General features: G+C 54.2%; 1 protein-coding gene across 1 annotated transcript in view; it reads right to left on the bottom strand.

The window, feature by feature from the left end:
- The window catches only part of itpr3 (inositol 1,4,5-trisphosphate receptor, type 3), a 361,536-nt gene that overhangs the window by 196,591 nt on the left and 147,356 nt on the right, over nucleotides 1-17,589 (bottom strand). The window contains exon 8 of the mRNA XM_072480387.1: nucleotides 678-824. Coding sequence (XP_072336488.1) covers nucleotides 678-824 — 147 coding nt within the window. The remainder of the gene's footprint in view (nucleotides 1-677; nucleotides 825-17,589) is intronic.

Below are 17,589 nucleotides of genomic sequence, written 5' to 3'. Positions count from 1 at the left end.
CACTCTTTTCACCCAATGAACTCCAGCAGAACTTACTGATAACAAAGCATTAGAATATGCGCGTCATGTTTTTATTTTGTAAAAAGCCCCTTTGTTTCTGATAGGTTCTTTATTACCAACACCCCCGCATTTCACCCACCTGACCTATATTATTACAAAGCAGCTGAGTTGAGTTCTTTCGAGTGCAGAAGACATTTTGCACCTACGCCTCAGGGACTGCAGAGGTTCAAGAAGGCAGCTCACCGCCATCTTCTGAAGGGCAGTGAGTGATGGTTAATAAATGCTGGCCTAGTCAGAGGCAGCCGCATCCAGTAAATTATTTTTTGAAAAGGCTCAGAAATATAGGAGTCAATCAAAAATGTCATGGGAGAGGTGGAGCTGAGTGTGGAAATAGCTGGAGGTAAATTGTCCATTTCATTTATTCTGCTCTAATATTTTGTGTCATTGAATTGCAGCTAATTATAAACCAGTTAGGGATGGTTCAAGACAGAAAGGATTCCAGGATATTTGTTTCTCTAGATCTGTCAAGCAGAATAAAACTGGGTGGTGATACTTATGGAGTTTTACTTTTGAAGTAATTGCGAGTCTAGTTACATACACATTTTTATCATAAAAATTACTGCAGCTAAAATAATGCATATTTGACTTCATGGAATATATGTAACAGTCAAAATTACCTCAACCTCCCAGAGTGCGTTCGAGCTTGTTGCTGAGGTGGCAGATTGACGCAGTGTCGTGCGCAGAAACACATGTAGCTTTGATTTGTATTCATCGCACGTTAGGAACTTCTCCTGTTCTGCATGGAACAACCTTACCACATCACCCTGCAAGGGAGGAGAATAAAAAACATTCACACTCAAGAAAAGAAAGTCTATATTCATTTGGGTAGTGATGTGTTGGGCGTTCTGGATCACAAACAGGTCACCAACACTTGAAGTGGTGCAACTCTATTTTATTATAAGGTTAACTATATTAACATACTTGAACTGTGGGTAAATGCAATACCAGCTTTAACTGTTGATCCTTGATAGTCCTAACCAGGTGATGCACTCAGCACATGGTGAATGTCTGTGTTGCAGGCAGTGAGCTCTGTGCTCCGAGCTGGCTGATACTAGAAAGAGCGGGAACTCTGATGTCCCCTGTCTTTATAGTGCGTGTGCTCTCACTGGTGATTGGCTGCGGTGTTGTGTATGTTGATTGGTCCCACTGCATGTCCAACAGTGTGTGTGTGTGTGTGTCTGCACCATGATATACTGGTGTATATTATGACAGGTAGGACAGCAATTCTCTCCTGATTCATTTCTGTCAACGCTGTCTTTTATCAAAGTTAACAAATACACAGAACGTTTTGTGCCAGCCTTTTCTGGAAAAGAAATAACACCAGCTGAATGACACACATCATCATTAATGCTCAAAGTGGTCAGTAATTTGTGGAGAGCCAGAAATACCCCATGAATTGTGGATCATCATGAGTTGCTGGCTTATTAATGCTGCTCCACATTTAAATTTTTGCAAAAATGGAATTCCGTGCTTAAACCCTGCTTGATATCCATAGAGGTGCTACATGCACATATTAACTGCTCATTAAACATGGTGCAGTAATTTAAGTCTAGTAATTATAAGGGTAAGTACCTTTTTAACAAAGTGAAAGTGTTAATGAGTGTCAAGCAACATCACTGATCCAGAAAGTAAGTAATAATATGCAGAAACTCTCATTCCCAAAGGTTGTAAATTGTGTTAGATTTGAAAATTGTAAATTCTTAACTGTTTGCTATTTTTTACTGATTTATTTTCTTAGTTTCCTTTCTTCCTCCTTATTTCTTCTTCTTAATCCAATCTTTCCTTCCCTCTGTTTATTTTCCTGTACCTTATTTGATATTGAATTCTCTCATTCTAATTCACATCCTTCTTAGTCCTTCCTCTGTTTATTTTTCAATCCTTTATTCCCATTTGTGATGAGCCATATTGTTTTCCCAGTTAGTCACTAAGGTTCTAAATTCCCTGGTATGGTCTCTGCGCCATGATGAGCTTGTGCGTCCGACAACTTCTGCAGGCAAAATGTTTTGAAAACCTAATCAGGCCTTTGTGTAAGTTTAACGAGAGGCACATCGCAAGATGCTCATTCCTGCAAAATCCAGCCTCTTTGCGATTGAGCTTTATTTTTACAACTGGGAAATCTAGATGACATGCCAATCAAGGCACAAGATGTCACTGAAATTTTAGAAAAAAGTAAAGAATGAGGGAATGCGGACAGCAAGTACAGTTTGTGAAAACTTGAAAGTTGTAGAAGGTGCAAGAGGCAAAGAGGTTCCCTCCTTTTGAACATCTCTGGAAAAGAATGAGATCACAATGAATCATGGTTTCATAACAGTGAGGAAGTGGAAAAACATGTAGTATGGCAGCTCTGCAGCTTAAATGAAATAAGATGGAAAATTTCAGAAGGCAAACTGACCATGCTAGTGTCAATAAAACTGAGAAAGACAAAGAATGTTGCAACAGACAGATGCTGGACCAAAGAGTGTTAAGACATTGTGATGAAATGGAAAGATAAGGGGCGGAATACTCCACTACCCGGCAGGAATCCTCCACACCTTTAGGGGCTAGGCCCGCCCCAGAGAGGTTGGCACCCCGCCGGCTGGCGTGGAAGGCCTTTGGCCCCACGCCAGCCGGGGCCGATGGGACTCCACCGGCCGGCGCAAATCCGCGCATGCGCGGAAGCGTCAGCGGCTGCTGACGTCACCCCCGCACATGCGCTGGGGGGGGTTCACCTACACATCGGCCATGGTGGAGGCTGATGGTCAGCGCGTAGGAAAAGAGTGCCCCCACGGCACAGGCCCGCCCGCGGATCGGTGGGCCCCGATCGTGGGCCAGGCCACCGTGGGGGCACCCCCCGGGGCCAGATCGCCCCACGCCCCCCCCCCCTCCAGGACCCCGGAGCCAGCCCGCGCCGCCAGATCCCGCCGGTAAGGGAACTGGTTCAATTTACGCCGGCAAGGCCGGCATCGAAGCAGCACGACTTCGGCCCATCGCAGACCGGAGTATCGTCGGGGGGGGGGGGGGGGGGGGTGGGGGGCGTCGACCGGCGCGGCGCGATTCCCGCCCCCGCCGAATCTCCGGTGCCGGAGAATTCGGCAGCCGGCGGGGGCGGCGTGATTCCCGCCCAATAAATTTCACCTCACAAACAGAGCTATTTTGATATTCCAGCCCACACAGGAGGAAGCTGTGTTCACTCCCAACAAGTTCTTCCTGGACAAAGCCTATTTTGAGAAACTAGTTGCCTCCAATTCAGAAGCGGCCTTGAAAGATATAGGTGCCTAGTGTGGTAACTATTGCTGAATTTTGCTTATAGTTTTAAAACCTATGGGATATTGTTTGGGGGTGTTTCGCTCTGAGGTTAGGAAAATAGAGGGTTTGTAACTGGGTAATTTAAAAGATATTATGGCTAACCATAAATGCAGTTAGCTTTGTTTTACTGCTGTTTACTAACCATTTATGTTGTTTATAATCATCACAAAAGAGTCGCGACAGCCTTCACTGGTCTTTACATCTTTGCTCACATTATTCCAAATTACAAAAATACAGTGAAGAGTAGGCATCCCAAAGTTCCCTTCTGAGTTTTGGAATTTCCTAGCATTTAACATTGGGTGTTCTTAAGAAGAACTAGATCATTTACCAAAAATATCAGCATCTAAAATTACCAAACCCATTTTCAAGAATTCTGAACTATTGCCCTGTTGGTATACATGGCATGTTAAATATTCAATAGGAATTGTGGACAATATTATCTTTCTAGCAGGGCTGTGGTTGAGTTTGCTAAATAGTACTAACCAATATCACAGGTTATTTATTTCTACTGATTAGCTTGCTTACAAAAATGGGCAATTTTATTTTATTTGCAACATTGTTGTAAATGACATGGGCGATGTAGGCATAAAAGGGGGTGAAAAAGGATCAAATAAATGTTTGCCTTATTTGTTTAAACAAGTCAAAGATTGCAAGCTCCAACTGTTTTTTCAGGCTCTACAGTGGACTAACTACCAGCTCTTAAAGGGAATGGCACTTTTTTTTACACTACCATAATCTAAAGCCAGCAGAAACATAATAGAGCCCCCCCCCCGAACGAGGATTTTTTAAAAATTAAAAATCTAAAGCCAGATCTCAACTCCTGTCCACAGAAACCTGGCCAGAAGGGAGCTCTATGTCCAATTCAAAATTCAGGGGAGTAGAAAAAAAGAATCTTCACAGCGAAGGGTTTAGCGAGCGACCTGGTAAACAAAGGACTGATTAAGCCCTTGCATCGTGCTTTGAAGCAAAGATAAGTTCCACAGTTTAGGACTGCTAATTGACTCGAACCCAAATAGTGAGAGTGCTGATCAGGTATTTTGTGTGGGTCTCGGTGATGGCTTTCTCCATTACATTTTAGTTGAAAGCTTGTAATGACACAGGTAAAAGTCGGCCCCCTAACGTTTTACCTAAAAAATAGATTTTAAAAATTTGACGTTTCCCAAATATTATACAGTATAGTTTGTGGTGCAGTTGGCTCTTGTCAAACAGATCTTGAGCAACTGATAATGCGCCCAATGTTAATGACTGTCGTAATTTGTTTTGGTGGTGCTGGGACCTATGTTTTCATTGTTTGCCTTGTTAACTGTCATAACGAGCTCCTCCACGGGCCTCAGGAAGCTGGTGACAGACATCAAATGTAAAAGTAGGAGAAGTATGCCCAGAAATGTTTGTGGTCATGGGCGTCATTCTCCGACCCCCCGCCGGGTCGGAGAATGGCCGTTGGCCGCCGTGAATCCCGCCCCCGCCCCCGCCGAAGTCTCCGAAGGGAGAAAAGTCGGCGGGGCGTTAATGGCGCCGCTGCCGCGGAGAATGTCACGGGTCTGCGCAAGGCAGCCGATTTTCGGCCTGCCGATATTCTCCCTTCCGGATGGGCCGAAGCCCCGTCGACGTGATGACCGTTCACCTCGACGTCAATCAAACCTCCTTTTCATCGGCGTGACCCGGTGCTCCAGGCTCACGCCGACCAGCGAGGAGGTGAGTGACGGCCTGGGGGGTTGGCTCTGGGCAGGAATTGGCGTGGCCGCAGACTGATTGCCTGAGGAGAGGTGTGTCACGGCTTGTGTGTGTGTGCGGCGGGGGGGGGGGGGGGGGGGGGTGGTTAGAGTAGGCTGGGCTCCGGGGGAGTGCCGGGAGGGGGTCCGTGCCGGGGTGGAGGTTGGGGGTTGTGGAGGGGGTCCGTGCCGGGTGGAGGTTGGGGAGGGGGTCCGTGCCGGGGTGGAGGTTGGGGGGGGGGTCCGTGCTGGGGTGGGTGTTGGGGAGGGGGTCCGTGCCGGGGTGGAGGTTGGGGAGGGGGTCCGTGCCGGGGTGGAGGTCGGGGGGGGTCCGTGCTGGGGTGGAGGTTGGGGGGGGGTCCGTGCTGGGGTGGAGGTTGGGGGTTGGGGAGGGGGTCCGTGCCGGGGTGGAGGTTGGGGGGGGTCCGTGCTGGGGTGGAGGTTGGGGGTTGGGGAGGGGGTCCGTGCCGGGGTGGAGGTTGGGGAGGGGGTCCGTGCCGGGGTGGAGGTTGGGGAGGGGGTCCGTGCCGGGGTGGAGGTTGGGGGGGGGTCCGTGCTGGGATGGGTGTTGGGGAGGGGGTCCGTGCCGGGGTGGAGGTTGGGGGGGGGGTCCGTGCCGGGGTGGAGGTCGGGGGGGGTCCGTGCTGGGTGGAGGTTGGGGGGGGGGTCCGTGCTGGGGTGGAGGTTGGGGGTTGGGGAGGGGTTCCGTGCCGGGGTGGAGGTTGGGGGGGGTCCGTGCTGGGGTGGAGGTTGGGGGTTGGGGAGGGGGTCCGTGCCGGGGTGGAGGTTGGGGGGGGGGTCCGTGCTGGGGTGGAGGTTGGGGGTTGGGGAGGGGGTCCGTGCCGGGGTGGAGGTTGGGGAGGGGGTCCGTGCCGGGGTGGAGGTCGGGGGGGGGTCCGTGCTGGGGTGGAGGTTGGGGGGGGTCCGTGCTGGGGTGGAGGTTGGGGGTTGGGGAGGGGGTCCGTGCCGGGGTGGAGGTTGGGGAGGGGGTCCGTGCCGGGGTGGAGGTCGGGGGGGGGGTCCGTGCTGGGGTGGAGGTTGGGGGGGGGTCCGTGCTGGGGTGGAGGTTGGGGGTTGGGGAGGGGGTCCGTGCCGGGGTGGAGGTTGGGGGGGGGGGTCCGTGCCGGGGTGGGTGATGGGAGGGCAAATGAGTTGGTCCACCTGGCCAGGTGCCAGCCTCCAACAGTTGGACCCATGCGGTCCATGCCACCTGGCTGGGGGAGGAGGGGATATGGGCAATGATGACATGTCGTCGTTCCCCTCCCCCCCACCAGGCCGTCATGTTTTCAGACCATCCAGCGATGTTGGCCGCCGTGGTGGCAGCCGCTCATGTCTATGTTGCCCTGGATGAGGAGGAGGAGGAGGAGGAGGAGGAGGAGGAGCGTGCCAGAGAGGCGGCGCAGGCTGCCGCAGAGGGGCAGGCGGCAGCCGCCCAGGCTGGAGGGACACCTGACCGACAGGACGAGGAGGGGGAGGAGGACGTCGCGGCCCCACGGCAACGGAGGCACCCGAGGGCGCCCCGTGTGTACCGGCCCCGGCAGTCATACCAGGACCTCACGGACCGGGAATGCAGGAGGAGACTCCGGATGAGCCGGGAAACCGTGGCACACATCTGCCACCTGCTGGCACACCTGTCACCGCGTGGCACTGGCGGGGGACACCCTCTCCCCGTGTCCGTCAAGGTTACGGTGGCCCTGAACTTTTATGCAACGGGGTCATTCCAGGTACCGAGTGGGGACCTGTCCGGCATATCGCAGACATCGGTGCATCGGTGCATCCGGGCAGTGACAGATGCCCTTTATGCCATGGCGCACCGCTACATCCGCTTCCCCGTGGACCGGGCCAGCCAAGATGCCCGGGCCGTGGGCTTCTCTGCCATTGCCGGGTTCCCCATGGTCCAGGGCGCGATCGATGGGATGCACGTCGCCGTGCGGCCACCTGCAGATAACAGGGCCGTGTTCACTAATAGGAAGGGGACCTATTCGATGAACGTACAGGTGGTCTGCGACCACCGCATGATGATCCTGCACGTCTGCGCCCGTCACCCAGGCAGTGTACACGACTCATTCGTGTTGTCGCGGTCATCCATCCCCGGCATGTACGAGGGACGCCATCCCCGGCTGAGGGGCTGGTTGCTGGGCGACAGGGGCTACCCATTGCGATCGTGGCTGATGACGCCTATACGGAGGCCACGCAATGAGGCGGAGAACCGCTACAATGATGCCCATGTAGCGACAAGGGGAGTGATCGAGAGGTGCTTTGGCGTGCTGAAGATGCGTTTCAGGTGCCTGGACCTCTCTGGGGGCGCCCTCCAGTATCGGTCAGATAGGGTCGGTCGCATCATTGTGGTGTGCTGCGTCCTGCACAACATAGCCCAGCAGAGGGGCGATGTGCCGCAGGCAGAGGAGGGCGGAGTGGAGGAGCAGCAGGAAGAGGCCCAGTCCTCCCCAGATGAGGGGGATGGGGGCAATGGTCAGGGCAGACGGGGTAGACACAGACGGGTGGCTGTCCACCGTTACCGGCTGGCCCAGCGGGCACGGGACAGACTGATAGACGCCCGCTTCACTGACTAGATGGGCGTGGGAATCGGGTAGTATGGCCACAGACCGCACACCATGACAACAGCCGACCACCCACACCCCCCACCCATCCACCCACCCAGCACCCTCACCCCCCTCCCCAACCCCACACACCCCACCCGCATGCACACCACCCCCCCACTCCCAATTGCCGATCCACCGGCGGCACAACGGGCCGGGCTCACCCAGTTGCGGGTGGACGCGTGTCTATCGCAGGCCATGGAGAATGATGACAACCCGCCTCCGATGAGCTCCTGGCTCTACATCGTTGGACTATGTCTGACCCATGGCCACAGTACCACCATCCACCCGGACCATCCCTGCATGCGGCTGTGACACTGCAGCGCACGGTCCCGTCCTCTGCCCGGGGGATGTTGATGGCGGCCCAGGGGGAAGGGGGCAGACTCACCTGGAGCTGAGGTAAGACCACCCCTCACACACACACTTGCGCTCAACGTACATGACACCCCCGCACACTTTGGACAGAGCACAAAGGCAGCTTCGGTAGGTGTAAAATTGACTTTAATAACCAAAGGAGTTCATGCACGTGCCCTAGCGCCTAAAACTCATCTGTGCCCTGCACCCGTGCCAACTTACTCAGTGTCTAATTGTTTGGCCTTACGGGCCCTTTGACTACGTCTACGTGGTTCCCCAGACGGTACAGCAGAACTGGAGGTGGACTCCTGTGATTCCTGCCCTCTGACACTGGATCCCTTTGGCGGCCGTTTCCTGGGGCGTCCTGGCCTAGATGGGCCAGGCTGCGGCCCGGGCGACTGGGATGGCGAGCTGCCAGCCTGTCCTGCCCGTTGCCCACCCGATGCACCTGGGACGGAAGGGGGGGAGTCCGAGGTGTCGCGGTGTACCGGGACCTCCCCTACAGAGGGAGCCGGGACGGACCACACCACCTCCTCCTCCCTCGGGGTGCCCGATGGCCCCCAGGCCTCTACATGGGTGGGGGATGCGAACGGACTGGCCATCCGACGCGCCCCCGACATCTGGCGCTGCCAGTCCTGGAGGCCCGTGCTGGTATCGACAGGGGTCTGCAGGTTTGCAGCCATGGAGCCCAGGGGGTTGTCGAACCCTGTCTGCGACAGTGCGACGCCAGCTCGCACATGGCCACTGGCGCCGATGCCCTCAGCGATGGCCTGCTGAGACTGGGCCATGGCCTGCAGAGACTGGGCCATGGCCTGCAGAGACTGGGCTATGGCCTGCTGAGACTGGGCCATGGCCTGCTGAGACTGGGCCATGGCCTGCTGAGACTGGGCTATGGCGTGCTGAGACTGGGCTATGGCGTTGAGCGCCTCTGCCATCTGGCGCTGGCACTGGCTCATGGCCTCCTGTGAGAGGGCAGCCATTTCCTGGGCCACAGACGCCGCCTGCACGGAAGGCCCCAGGCCTCGCAAACCGTTCCCCATGTCTGACACCGTCGCACCCATTGCCTCCACCGCGGACGCCACCCGTGCGGTGTCAGCCTGGGTGGCACGCATGACCGGGACCACTCCCAGCTCCTGGACGCGGGTGGACTCCTCCACCTGCGACCGCAGCCGCCGCAAGCCACCCGTCACCCTATTCGCTCGTCTCCGTGTCGGTGGTTGCATCGGATCTATGTGTGGGTGTGGTAACTGCAGGAACCCGGGATCCATCTGGGCGGCAGATGTTCGCTTGGCCTGGGCTGCCCTCCGACCGCCCGGTCCCTCTGCTGCTCCTACCTCCACCTGCTGTACCGGGACGGCTGTGTTGTGCGCACCAGTGAGTGTACCAGACGCCTCATCACTAAAGTGCCCAACCGTGGTGAGTGTTTCTGCGATGGTGGAGGGTGTTGGTGACAGCAGTGGCGTTGTGTCGTGCTCTTCGTCCCACTCTGAGTCCATGGCACTTTGGGGTGGGGGTTCGTCTCCACCCATCCACTCTGAGTCACTGTCCGGTATTTCATCTTCCCGGGTAGGGGTGTCCCGGGTAGTGCTGTCCCGGGTAGTGCTGTCCCGGGTAGTGCTGTCCCGGGTAGTGCTGTCCCGGGTAGTGCTGTCCCGGGTAGTGGTGTCCAGGGTAGGGGTGTCCCGGGTAGGGGTGTCCTGGGTAGTGGTGTCCCGGGTAGGGGTGTCCTGGATAGTGGTGTCCTGGGTAGTGGTGTCCTGGCTCGGATGTGACGGGGGCCTGTGGCTGCCCCCCTCATCGCTGGGTGGTCGCTCCCGCACGTGACGGGGGTGTCGTCTCCCTGTTGCTCCAGGTCTCTCCGTCTCCCGTGGTCTCCGAGGGGCATCCTGCGGGCGTCGCATGCTGGAGGGTCCGGGTCTCTCCGTCTCCCGTGGTCTCCGAGGGGCATCCTGCGGGCGTCGCATGCTGGAGGGTTCGGGTCTCTCCGTCTCCCGTGGTCTCCGAGGGGCATCCTGCGGGCGTCGCATGCTGGAGGGTGCGGGTCTCTCCGTCTCCCGTGGTCTCCGAGGGGCATCCTGCGGGCGTCGCATGCTGGAGGGTGCGGGTCTCTCCGTCTCCCGTGGTCTCCGAGGGGCATCCTGCGGGCGGTCTGCATCTGCGGGGATGGGTGCCTGGACGTTTGGTCCTGCGATACACAATGAAGCATGCATGGTTAGACATCAGGCAGTGATCAGGTGATACGGGAGAGGGGGATATAGGGGAGGGGGGATATGGGGACGGGCTGTTGGTGGCTCACTTGCTCGTGGGGCCCCGACCTCTGCATCAGCAACCTCCCGGTCCTCAGGTCCGCCAGCCAGTTCCAGGGCCCTTTCCTCGTGTACGGTCAGTGGCCTCTCATCAGCGGGGCCTCCTCCAGTCCTCACATGCTCCCTATTGCTGTGTGCGCGCTTCTCCTGGGGGGGGGGGGTGGTGGCAGGGGTAAAAGGCAACAGTGTTAGGCAGGTATATGAATGCACGCCATCGGTTGCGCGTGCATTGCAGAGGTTAAGGTTAGGGCTGGATTCACTTGGGGATATGGGGGATATGGGGGAGGGGGGGATATGGGGGAGGGGGGATATGGGGGAGGGGGGATATGGGGGATATGTGGGAGGGGGGATATGGGGAGGGGGGATATGGGGAGGGGGGGATATGGGGAATATGGGGGAGGGGGGATATGGGGGAGGGGGGAATATGGGGGATATGGGGGAGGGGGGATATGTGGGAGGGGGATATGGGGAGGGGGGGATATGGGGAATATGGGGGATGGGGGAGGGGGGAATATGGGGGATATGGGGGATATGGGGGAGGGGGGATATGGGGGAGGGGGGATATGGGGATATGGGGGAGGGGGGATATGGGGGATATGGGGGAGGGGGGATATGTGGGAGGGGGGATATGGGGGATATGGGGGAGGGGGAATATGGGGGAGGGGGGATATGGGGGAGGGGGGATATGGGGGATATGGGGGAGGGGGGGATATGGGGGAGGGGGGATATGGGGGATATGGGGGAGGGGGGATATGGGGGAGGGGGGAATATGGGGGATATGGGGGAGGGGGGATATGGGGGAGGGGGGATATGGGGGACGCTCACCCTGCCTGCTCTGACGAGGTCGTTCACCTTCTTGTGGCACTGGGTGCCTGTCCGTGGTGTTAGGGCCACAGCGGTGACGGCCTCTGCCACCTCCCTCCACAGACGCCGGCTGTGGCGTGGGGCAACTCTGCGGCCGTGCCCGGGATACAGGGCGTCCCTCCTCTGCTCCACCGCATCCAGGAGCGCCTCCACATCGCGTGACTCGAACCTCGGGGCTGAGCGACGGCCAGCCATCAAGTCGGGTGTTGCGGTCGGCTGTTCCGGTCGGGTGGGGGGGAGCTGCGCGGCCTTATGAGCCGTCACGCCGTGCAGCGCATATGACGCTGCACGGCGTGAACCACTGCGCAAGCGCGGATCCCGTTACGTCGCTGCTAGCCCATTTCGGGCCGCAGACTATCGGCCCATTTTTATGACGTGACGCAAGTGGGATTTGCGCCGTTTTTTGCGCCGATCGGCGGAGTTTCCGCCGATAACGGAGAATTTCGCCCCATGTTTCTCAGCACCCTGAATGTGTCAAGCTACAGTATACACGTGTTTAATGATGCCAATCTGTGCCAAAAGAAAACTGCATCGAGTGAACAGGAAGTAGTACCAATATCAAAAATGTATGAAGTGAGCAAGTTAAATGTAGAGGCCAACTCCTTATCAACTAAATAAAATGCTGATGACGTTAGTAAACTGGTCCAACAAAGAATTTCGTGCACTCTGTCCTCAGAAATCAATAGAGGAGCAATATAGTTCCTTTAAACCATTGTTGATTGATATCAACAACAATTTGATGCTTACAACAATGCACTGGATTATCAGGAACTGAATATACACGAAGAACCATCAGGCTCAAATTCCACTGAAAGCTATTTTTAGTGCCCCAGTTATTGTGCTCAGATAAAATTCCTGTCATACTATTCTAGTTCTATCTTTAATCCTTTTCAGATGAATGAATAAAACTCATGCTGCCTGCTCATTTCAATGATTTCAGCATCCGGATAGTGCTAACTGCACTATTGGCTGCCTATATGTATCGACAAGATATCAGTAGCATGAGTGGCTTGAACCACAGCCGCGCCACTTTAGAACCAGCCTGTACATATTAAATATTGCACATATTGGGGCTGGTTTAGCACAGTGGACTAAATCGCTGGCTTGTAATGTAGAACAAGGCCAGAAGTGTGGGTTCAATTCCCGTACCGGCCTCCCCGAACAGGCGCTGGAATGTGGCGACTAGGGGCGTTTCACAGTAACTTCATTGAAGCCTATTTGTGACAATAAGCGATTATTATTATTATTATTAAAAGGGACGGTACATTGTGGCTGGAGAAGGTGCTGGCAGTCATGGGCACCGTGGGCCAAATAGGCCTCCACGTTTTGTGAATCCTGCACAGGAGGGTTTGGTGGAAGAGGTAAGAGGCAGGGCAAATGTCCTGTGTTGGAAAGGGGCCAGACACACACTCAGGAATAAACATTGAGGTCAATTCCAAATCAGAATGCCACAAGAGGTTCAAGAATCTCAGACCAGCAGTCAAAGTCAGTGAATGTCTCTTCAAATGCCACACCCTGCCAGCTGCACCACTGGCCTATGCCACAGCTCAGTGTACCACCTACCCATCAAAAACTTAACAACAATTTCTATGAACCAGGACTCCTTTCTAACTTCATAAGCTTCACCTTACCTCGCACATTTAGCAAATCTTCAAGCCCCACATCCACATCTCACTGCTAGCTATTCAATCATGATGGCCACATCATTACCCAACCTATCACCCCACCTCCCCACCATACACGTACTCCCACACCCACAATGACTCACTTTCCTCTCTCTTGAAGGACAAGGCAGCACAAAACCACGGTCAGCAGGAACTAACAGGAGGACATCTCCATTTTCTAACCAGCGCGGAGCAGACAGTTCTGGCCATTAATGGGGCAGCCATTGTTGAGGCCTGGCCAGTGGTGGGACCGAAACATCAAGCTGATGGTCACCTCATACCTAAACCTCTGTCTCATGTTCCACCTTCCCCCATCTTGCACTCTCTTCTGGTTCATGCAACATCCTTTACTTTCTTCCTTCCCCCTCACAGTCCAAAGATGTGCAGGTTAGATGAATGAATTGGCCATGCTACTATTGCCCAAAGGCTAGGTGAGTTACGGGGATAGGGGTGGGAGATTGGGCCGAGGTCGGGTGCTATATCGGAGCAAGGGCTGGTGCAGACTCGATGGGCAAATTGGCTTCGTTCTGCACTGAAGGGATTCTCTGATTCACCCCTGCAGCACAACATTATTACCTTTGTGCCTTTCTCCCTTCAGATAACTTGGCCAAGTAGTAAAGGAACAGCAAAACACACTAGCAATCCATTCCACATCAGTAGTCACAAGCTCAAATATGGATACTGCATATAATTAACAAGATAACATAGAGACAGAATCTGCATGTAGTGAGGATTGGATATCAGTGGCCTATAGACAGGGCTGGAGGTAAGTGTGAGGTACTAGCTTAGCAGAAAGTGAGGTCACACACAAGTTTTTCTGCAGAGATATCAAATGAGCACTTCAGTGGGGCAACCTATACTGAGGGATATGCACAATAAAATACTTGGTAGTGACAAGTCTGGTAGAAAGCCTGTGGTCCATGTTAATGAGCATAGAAGAGCCCAGTGCCAACTTGGCACAGGGTTTTGCGCAGAACTTGGAGACCATCTCTTCAAGCATGGAAGTGGTGAGCTGGTTTAGCACACTGGGCTAAATTGCTGGCTTTGAAAGCAGGCCAGCTTCACGGTTCAATTCCCATACCAGCCTCCCCGAACAGGTGCCGGAATGTGGTGATTAGGGGCTTTTCGCAGTAACTTTGTTTGAAGCCTACTTGTGACAATAAGCGATTTTCATTTTGTGGACCCAACCATGATGAGATATCTGATGGCCAATAGTGCAGCACAAGCAGTAGTCACTCGATACCTGAGTCCCTGAGGTGTAGGTACACCTGTTAGGGAGGGAGTTCCCGGATGTTGACCCTACTGCAATGTAGAGTTTTGGTCTCCTTACTCAAGAAAGGATATAACTGCACTAAAAGCTGTTCAGAGAAGGTGCAATTGACTGATTCCTGGTATTTAGGAGTTGTTGTATGATGAAAGATCGAACCTCTACCCATTGAAGTTGAGAAGAATAAGAGGTGATCAAATTGACATTGAAAGGTCCTGACAGGACTTAATTGCTCGGCCTCTGGAGTTTAAAAATGAGGATTCTCCCATTTAAGAATGACATGAATAGAATTCTTTTCTCTCAGAGGGTTATTTGGCTGTGGAGTTCTTTTCCCGAGTGAGCAATGGAGACTAGCTCATTGAATTTATTCAAGACTGAGTTAGGCAGATTTTTGATCAACAAGGGCAGCACGGTAGCACAAGTGGATAGCACTGTGGCTTCACAGCGTCAGGGTCCCAGGTTCAATTCCCCAAAGGTTCACTGTCTGTGCGGAGTCTGCACGTTCTCCCCGTGACTGCGTGGGTTTCCTCCGGGTGCTCCAGTTTCCTCCCACAGTCCAAAGACATGCAGGTTAGGTGGATTGGCCATGATAATGTTGCCCTTAGTGACCAAAAAAAGGTTAGATGGGGTTATTGGGTTACGGGATAGGGTGGAAGTGAGGGCTTAAGTGAGTCAGTGCAGACCCGATGGGCCGAATGGCCTCCTTCTGCACTGTATGTTCTATGTTTTAAGGGAGTCAAGAGTTATGGGGAGGAGGTAGGAAAGTGGAGTTGAGGCCACAATCAGATCAGCCATGATATTATTGAATGCTAGAGCAGACTCAAGTGACCGAATGGCCTACTTCTGCCTCTGTGTTGTGGTCTTAGTGCCCTTCTGAGCTTGCAGCACAGAAGGAGACCATTTGCCCCATTGTGTCTACACTGGCTCTTTCCTCGATCAGCCCAAACCAATACCACAGCTCTGCTCTTTCCCCACAGCCCCCTATCTTCTGCTTCATTAAAGGTTAAAATAAATGTCTGTGTGAAATTAAAGCGCTGTGTATGGAATTGTAGGACAACTGTACTGTGTTTCCACCTGAACATCAGTACTCAGAATGTTTATCCCAATGAGCAATACATTATCAAAATTATCCTTCAACATTAATCCTTATGATGCGTCAGAAACAAAACATGAACCCATGTTTCTCCCAGATGCTGATCGATCTGCTCTGAATGCCGACTCTCTCCAGTCTTGTAGAGATCAAATATTTGTTATTTGCATTACAAATATGGAGAACAGAGACCAATAAAATGGGAGCTGGCCCACCCAGGCCTAATGCAGGTCTATGTGCATTAGCAATCAGATCAAACAATCAAACAATCTCCTGGGAACACCCCACTCCGCCATTTACCCAGCACGGCTAGTGCCTTTGATAGATGAACATCCTACAAGTATCTCTGATGGTCTCGGTGGGCGTTGAGGGGGGAGGGGCTGCATTGCCAGTGAACAAAAAAAACATCCTACCGCTGACCCCACAAACTTTGGCGGTGTTTGCGGCCGAGGTCCTAAGTTGGTGCACCATGGCACTTCGGTCAGCATCTGTCCTCTCCTCAAAGTTATCTGGGGCTGTTATACATTTTACAAAAATATAAAGTAGTTAGACTCTGCAAGGAAGGATTAGTTCAGTAAAAATATGTGCGCTCAGATTACTGCTGTCCTATAACCTCTTGGTATTTGATGTTAAAATGTGAGAAGGAAGAAAATATGGGTAAAGAATGCCAATCAGCCATCCCACCCCCATCTCTTTATACCATGGTCCACTGCATTGTCATGACTTCACCCAACTCAAACCAGCATTCCTGACAAAGGCGATTGAAAAATAAAAAACGGCAAATTCCATTTAATTTTTGTGGTGAATGTATTGCATTAACCATTCACCATGTATGTAACTGTATCACGCTGTTGCCCATGAGGGTTCCACCTATGGACCATTGTAAGGTATTACCTGTGATGTATCATGTTTGTGGGCTCTGCCCCTGGCTCCTCCCCTTGAGGGGAGGTATAAAGAGCAGTAGGCGGCTCCCAGTAGCAGAGCAGTCGCAGGCAGGCACTGTTCTAGTCGATTAAAGCCACAGTTTATTTCTACTCCTTGTTTCAACTGAATTGATGGTTGCATCAATTTAATTGACTACAACACCACAATGGAATTGGCCCTCAAACCTGACTGACTGGAACTCGACACGCAAGCCGCGGAGGCGAAAGGGATTTTGTTGCACTGGCTCCTCTGTTTTGAGGCCTACCTCGCAGCCTCCTCCTCGCCTTCCGTCTACGACGATCAGAAGCTGAGCTTCCTCCACGCCCGGGTGAGCCATCGAATCTCTGTTCAACTCGAGGAAGCTTCCACCTACGCAGACGCGCTCGCGATGTTGAAGCGCCTGTATGTAAGGCCAGTGAACGAGGTGTACGCACGGCATCTCCTCACTACGCGCCATCAACGCCCCGGGGAATCGCTGGAGGGGTACCTATGCGACCTCAAAATCCTTGCGCGAAGTTGCAACTACCAGGCCATTACGGCCACTCAACAGATGGACCTCGCAGTCCGGGTCGCCTACGTGGCTGGAGTCCGGTCCAACTACGTGAACCAGCGCCTACTTGAGAAGGGTGCCTTAGACTTGGAAGAGACGGTAAAGCTAGCCTCCTCCCTAGAAGTAGCGTTCCAAAGCCTCAACGCGTTCCCGTCTGATCACGCGACCCCCTCGTGGACCCCAGACCAAAGAGTACCCCAGGCCCGTGCCGCGCGGCTGCCCGCCCAACACGGGGGGGGCTACCATGCTATTTCTGCAGCCAGCATCAGCACCCCAGGCAGTGCTGCCCGGCCCGGAACGCGAACTGCTGCGACTGCGGGGAAAAAAGAACATTTAGCTAAAGTTTGCCTGGCCAGGTCCAAACCCTCAAAATCGCATGCCCGACCCTCAGACTCACAGGCCCACAGATCCCGCAGTGTAGCAGCTTGCCTGCCGGCTCCGCACCCGGACGCATCATCGGCCTCGTGCTGTCCGTGGGGGCAGCCATCTTCAAGCCCGCACAACGTGTGCGACTCACGGGGGCCGCCATCTTGGCCATCCTCGTCCACGCGGCTCGCCACGTGTGGCTCGTGGGGGCTGCCATCTTGGCCGACATCTTCCTCGCCGCCCAACACGTGCGACCGACGGCGCCGCTATCTTGGCCGCCATCTGCAACGCCGCCCGACACGTGCGACCAACAGGGGCAGCCATCTTGGGACCACCCCAGCACCTCCGACCACACCGACTACCCGCAACTCAGCGCGGTCACCCTGGACGAGCCGCGACCCAAACACCTCCGGAGCTCCATGATGACCGTCCGGGTAAATGGACACGAAACACCTTGCCTGTTCGACTCCGGGAGCACGGTGAGCTTTATTCACCGAGACATGGTAAGACGCTGCTCGCTCACAATCTTCCCGGCACACCAAACCAT

Source organism: Scyliorhinus torazame, chromosome 17 (assembly GCF_047496885.1).
Source record: "Scyliorhinus torazame isolate Kashiwa2021f chromosome 17, sScyTor2.1, whole genome shotgun sequence".
NCBI lineage: Eukaryota > Metazoa > Chordata > Chondrichthyes > Carcharhiniformes > Scyliorhinidae > Scyliorhinus > Scyliorhinus torazame.
The sequence above is the reverse complement of the archived record's forward strand: the minus strand, read 5'-3'. Positions and strand labels throughout refer to the sequence as shown.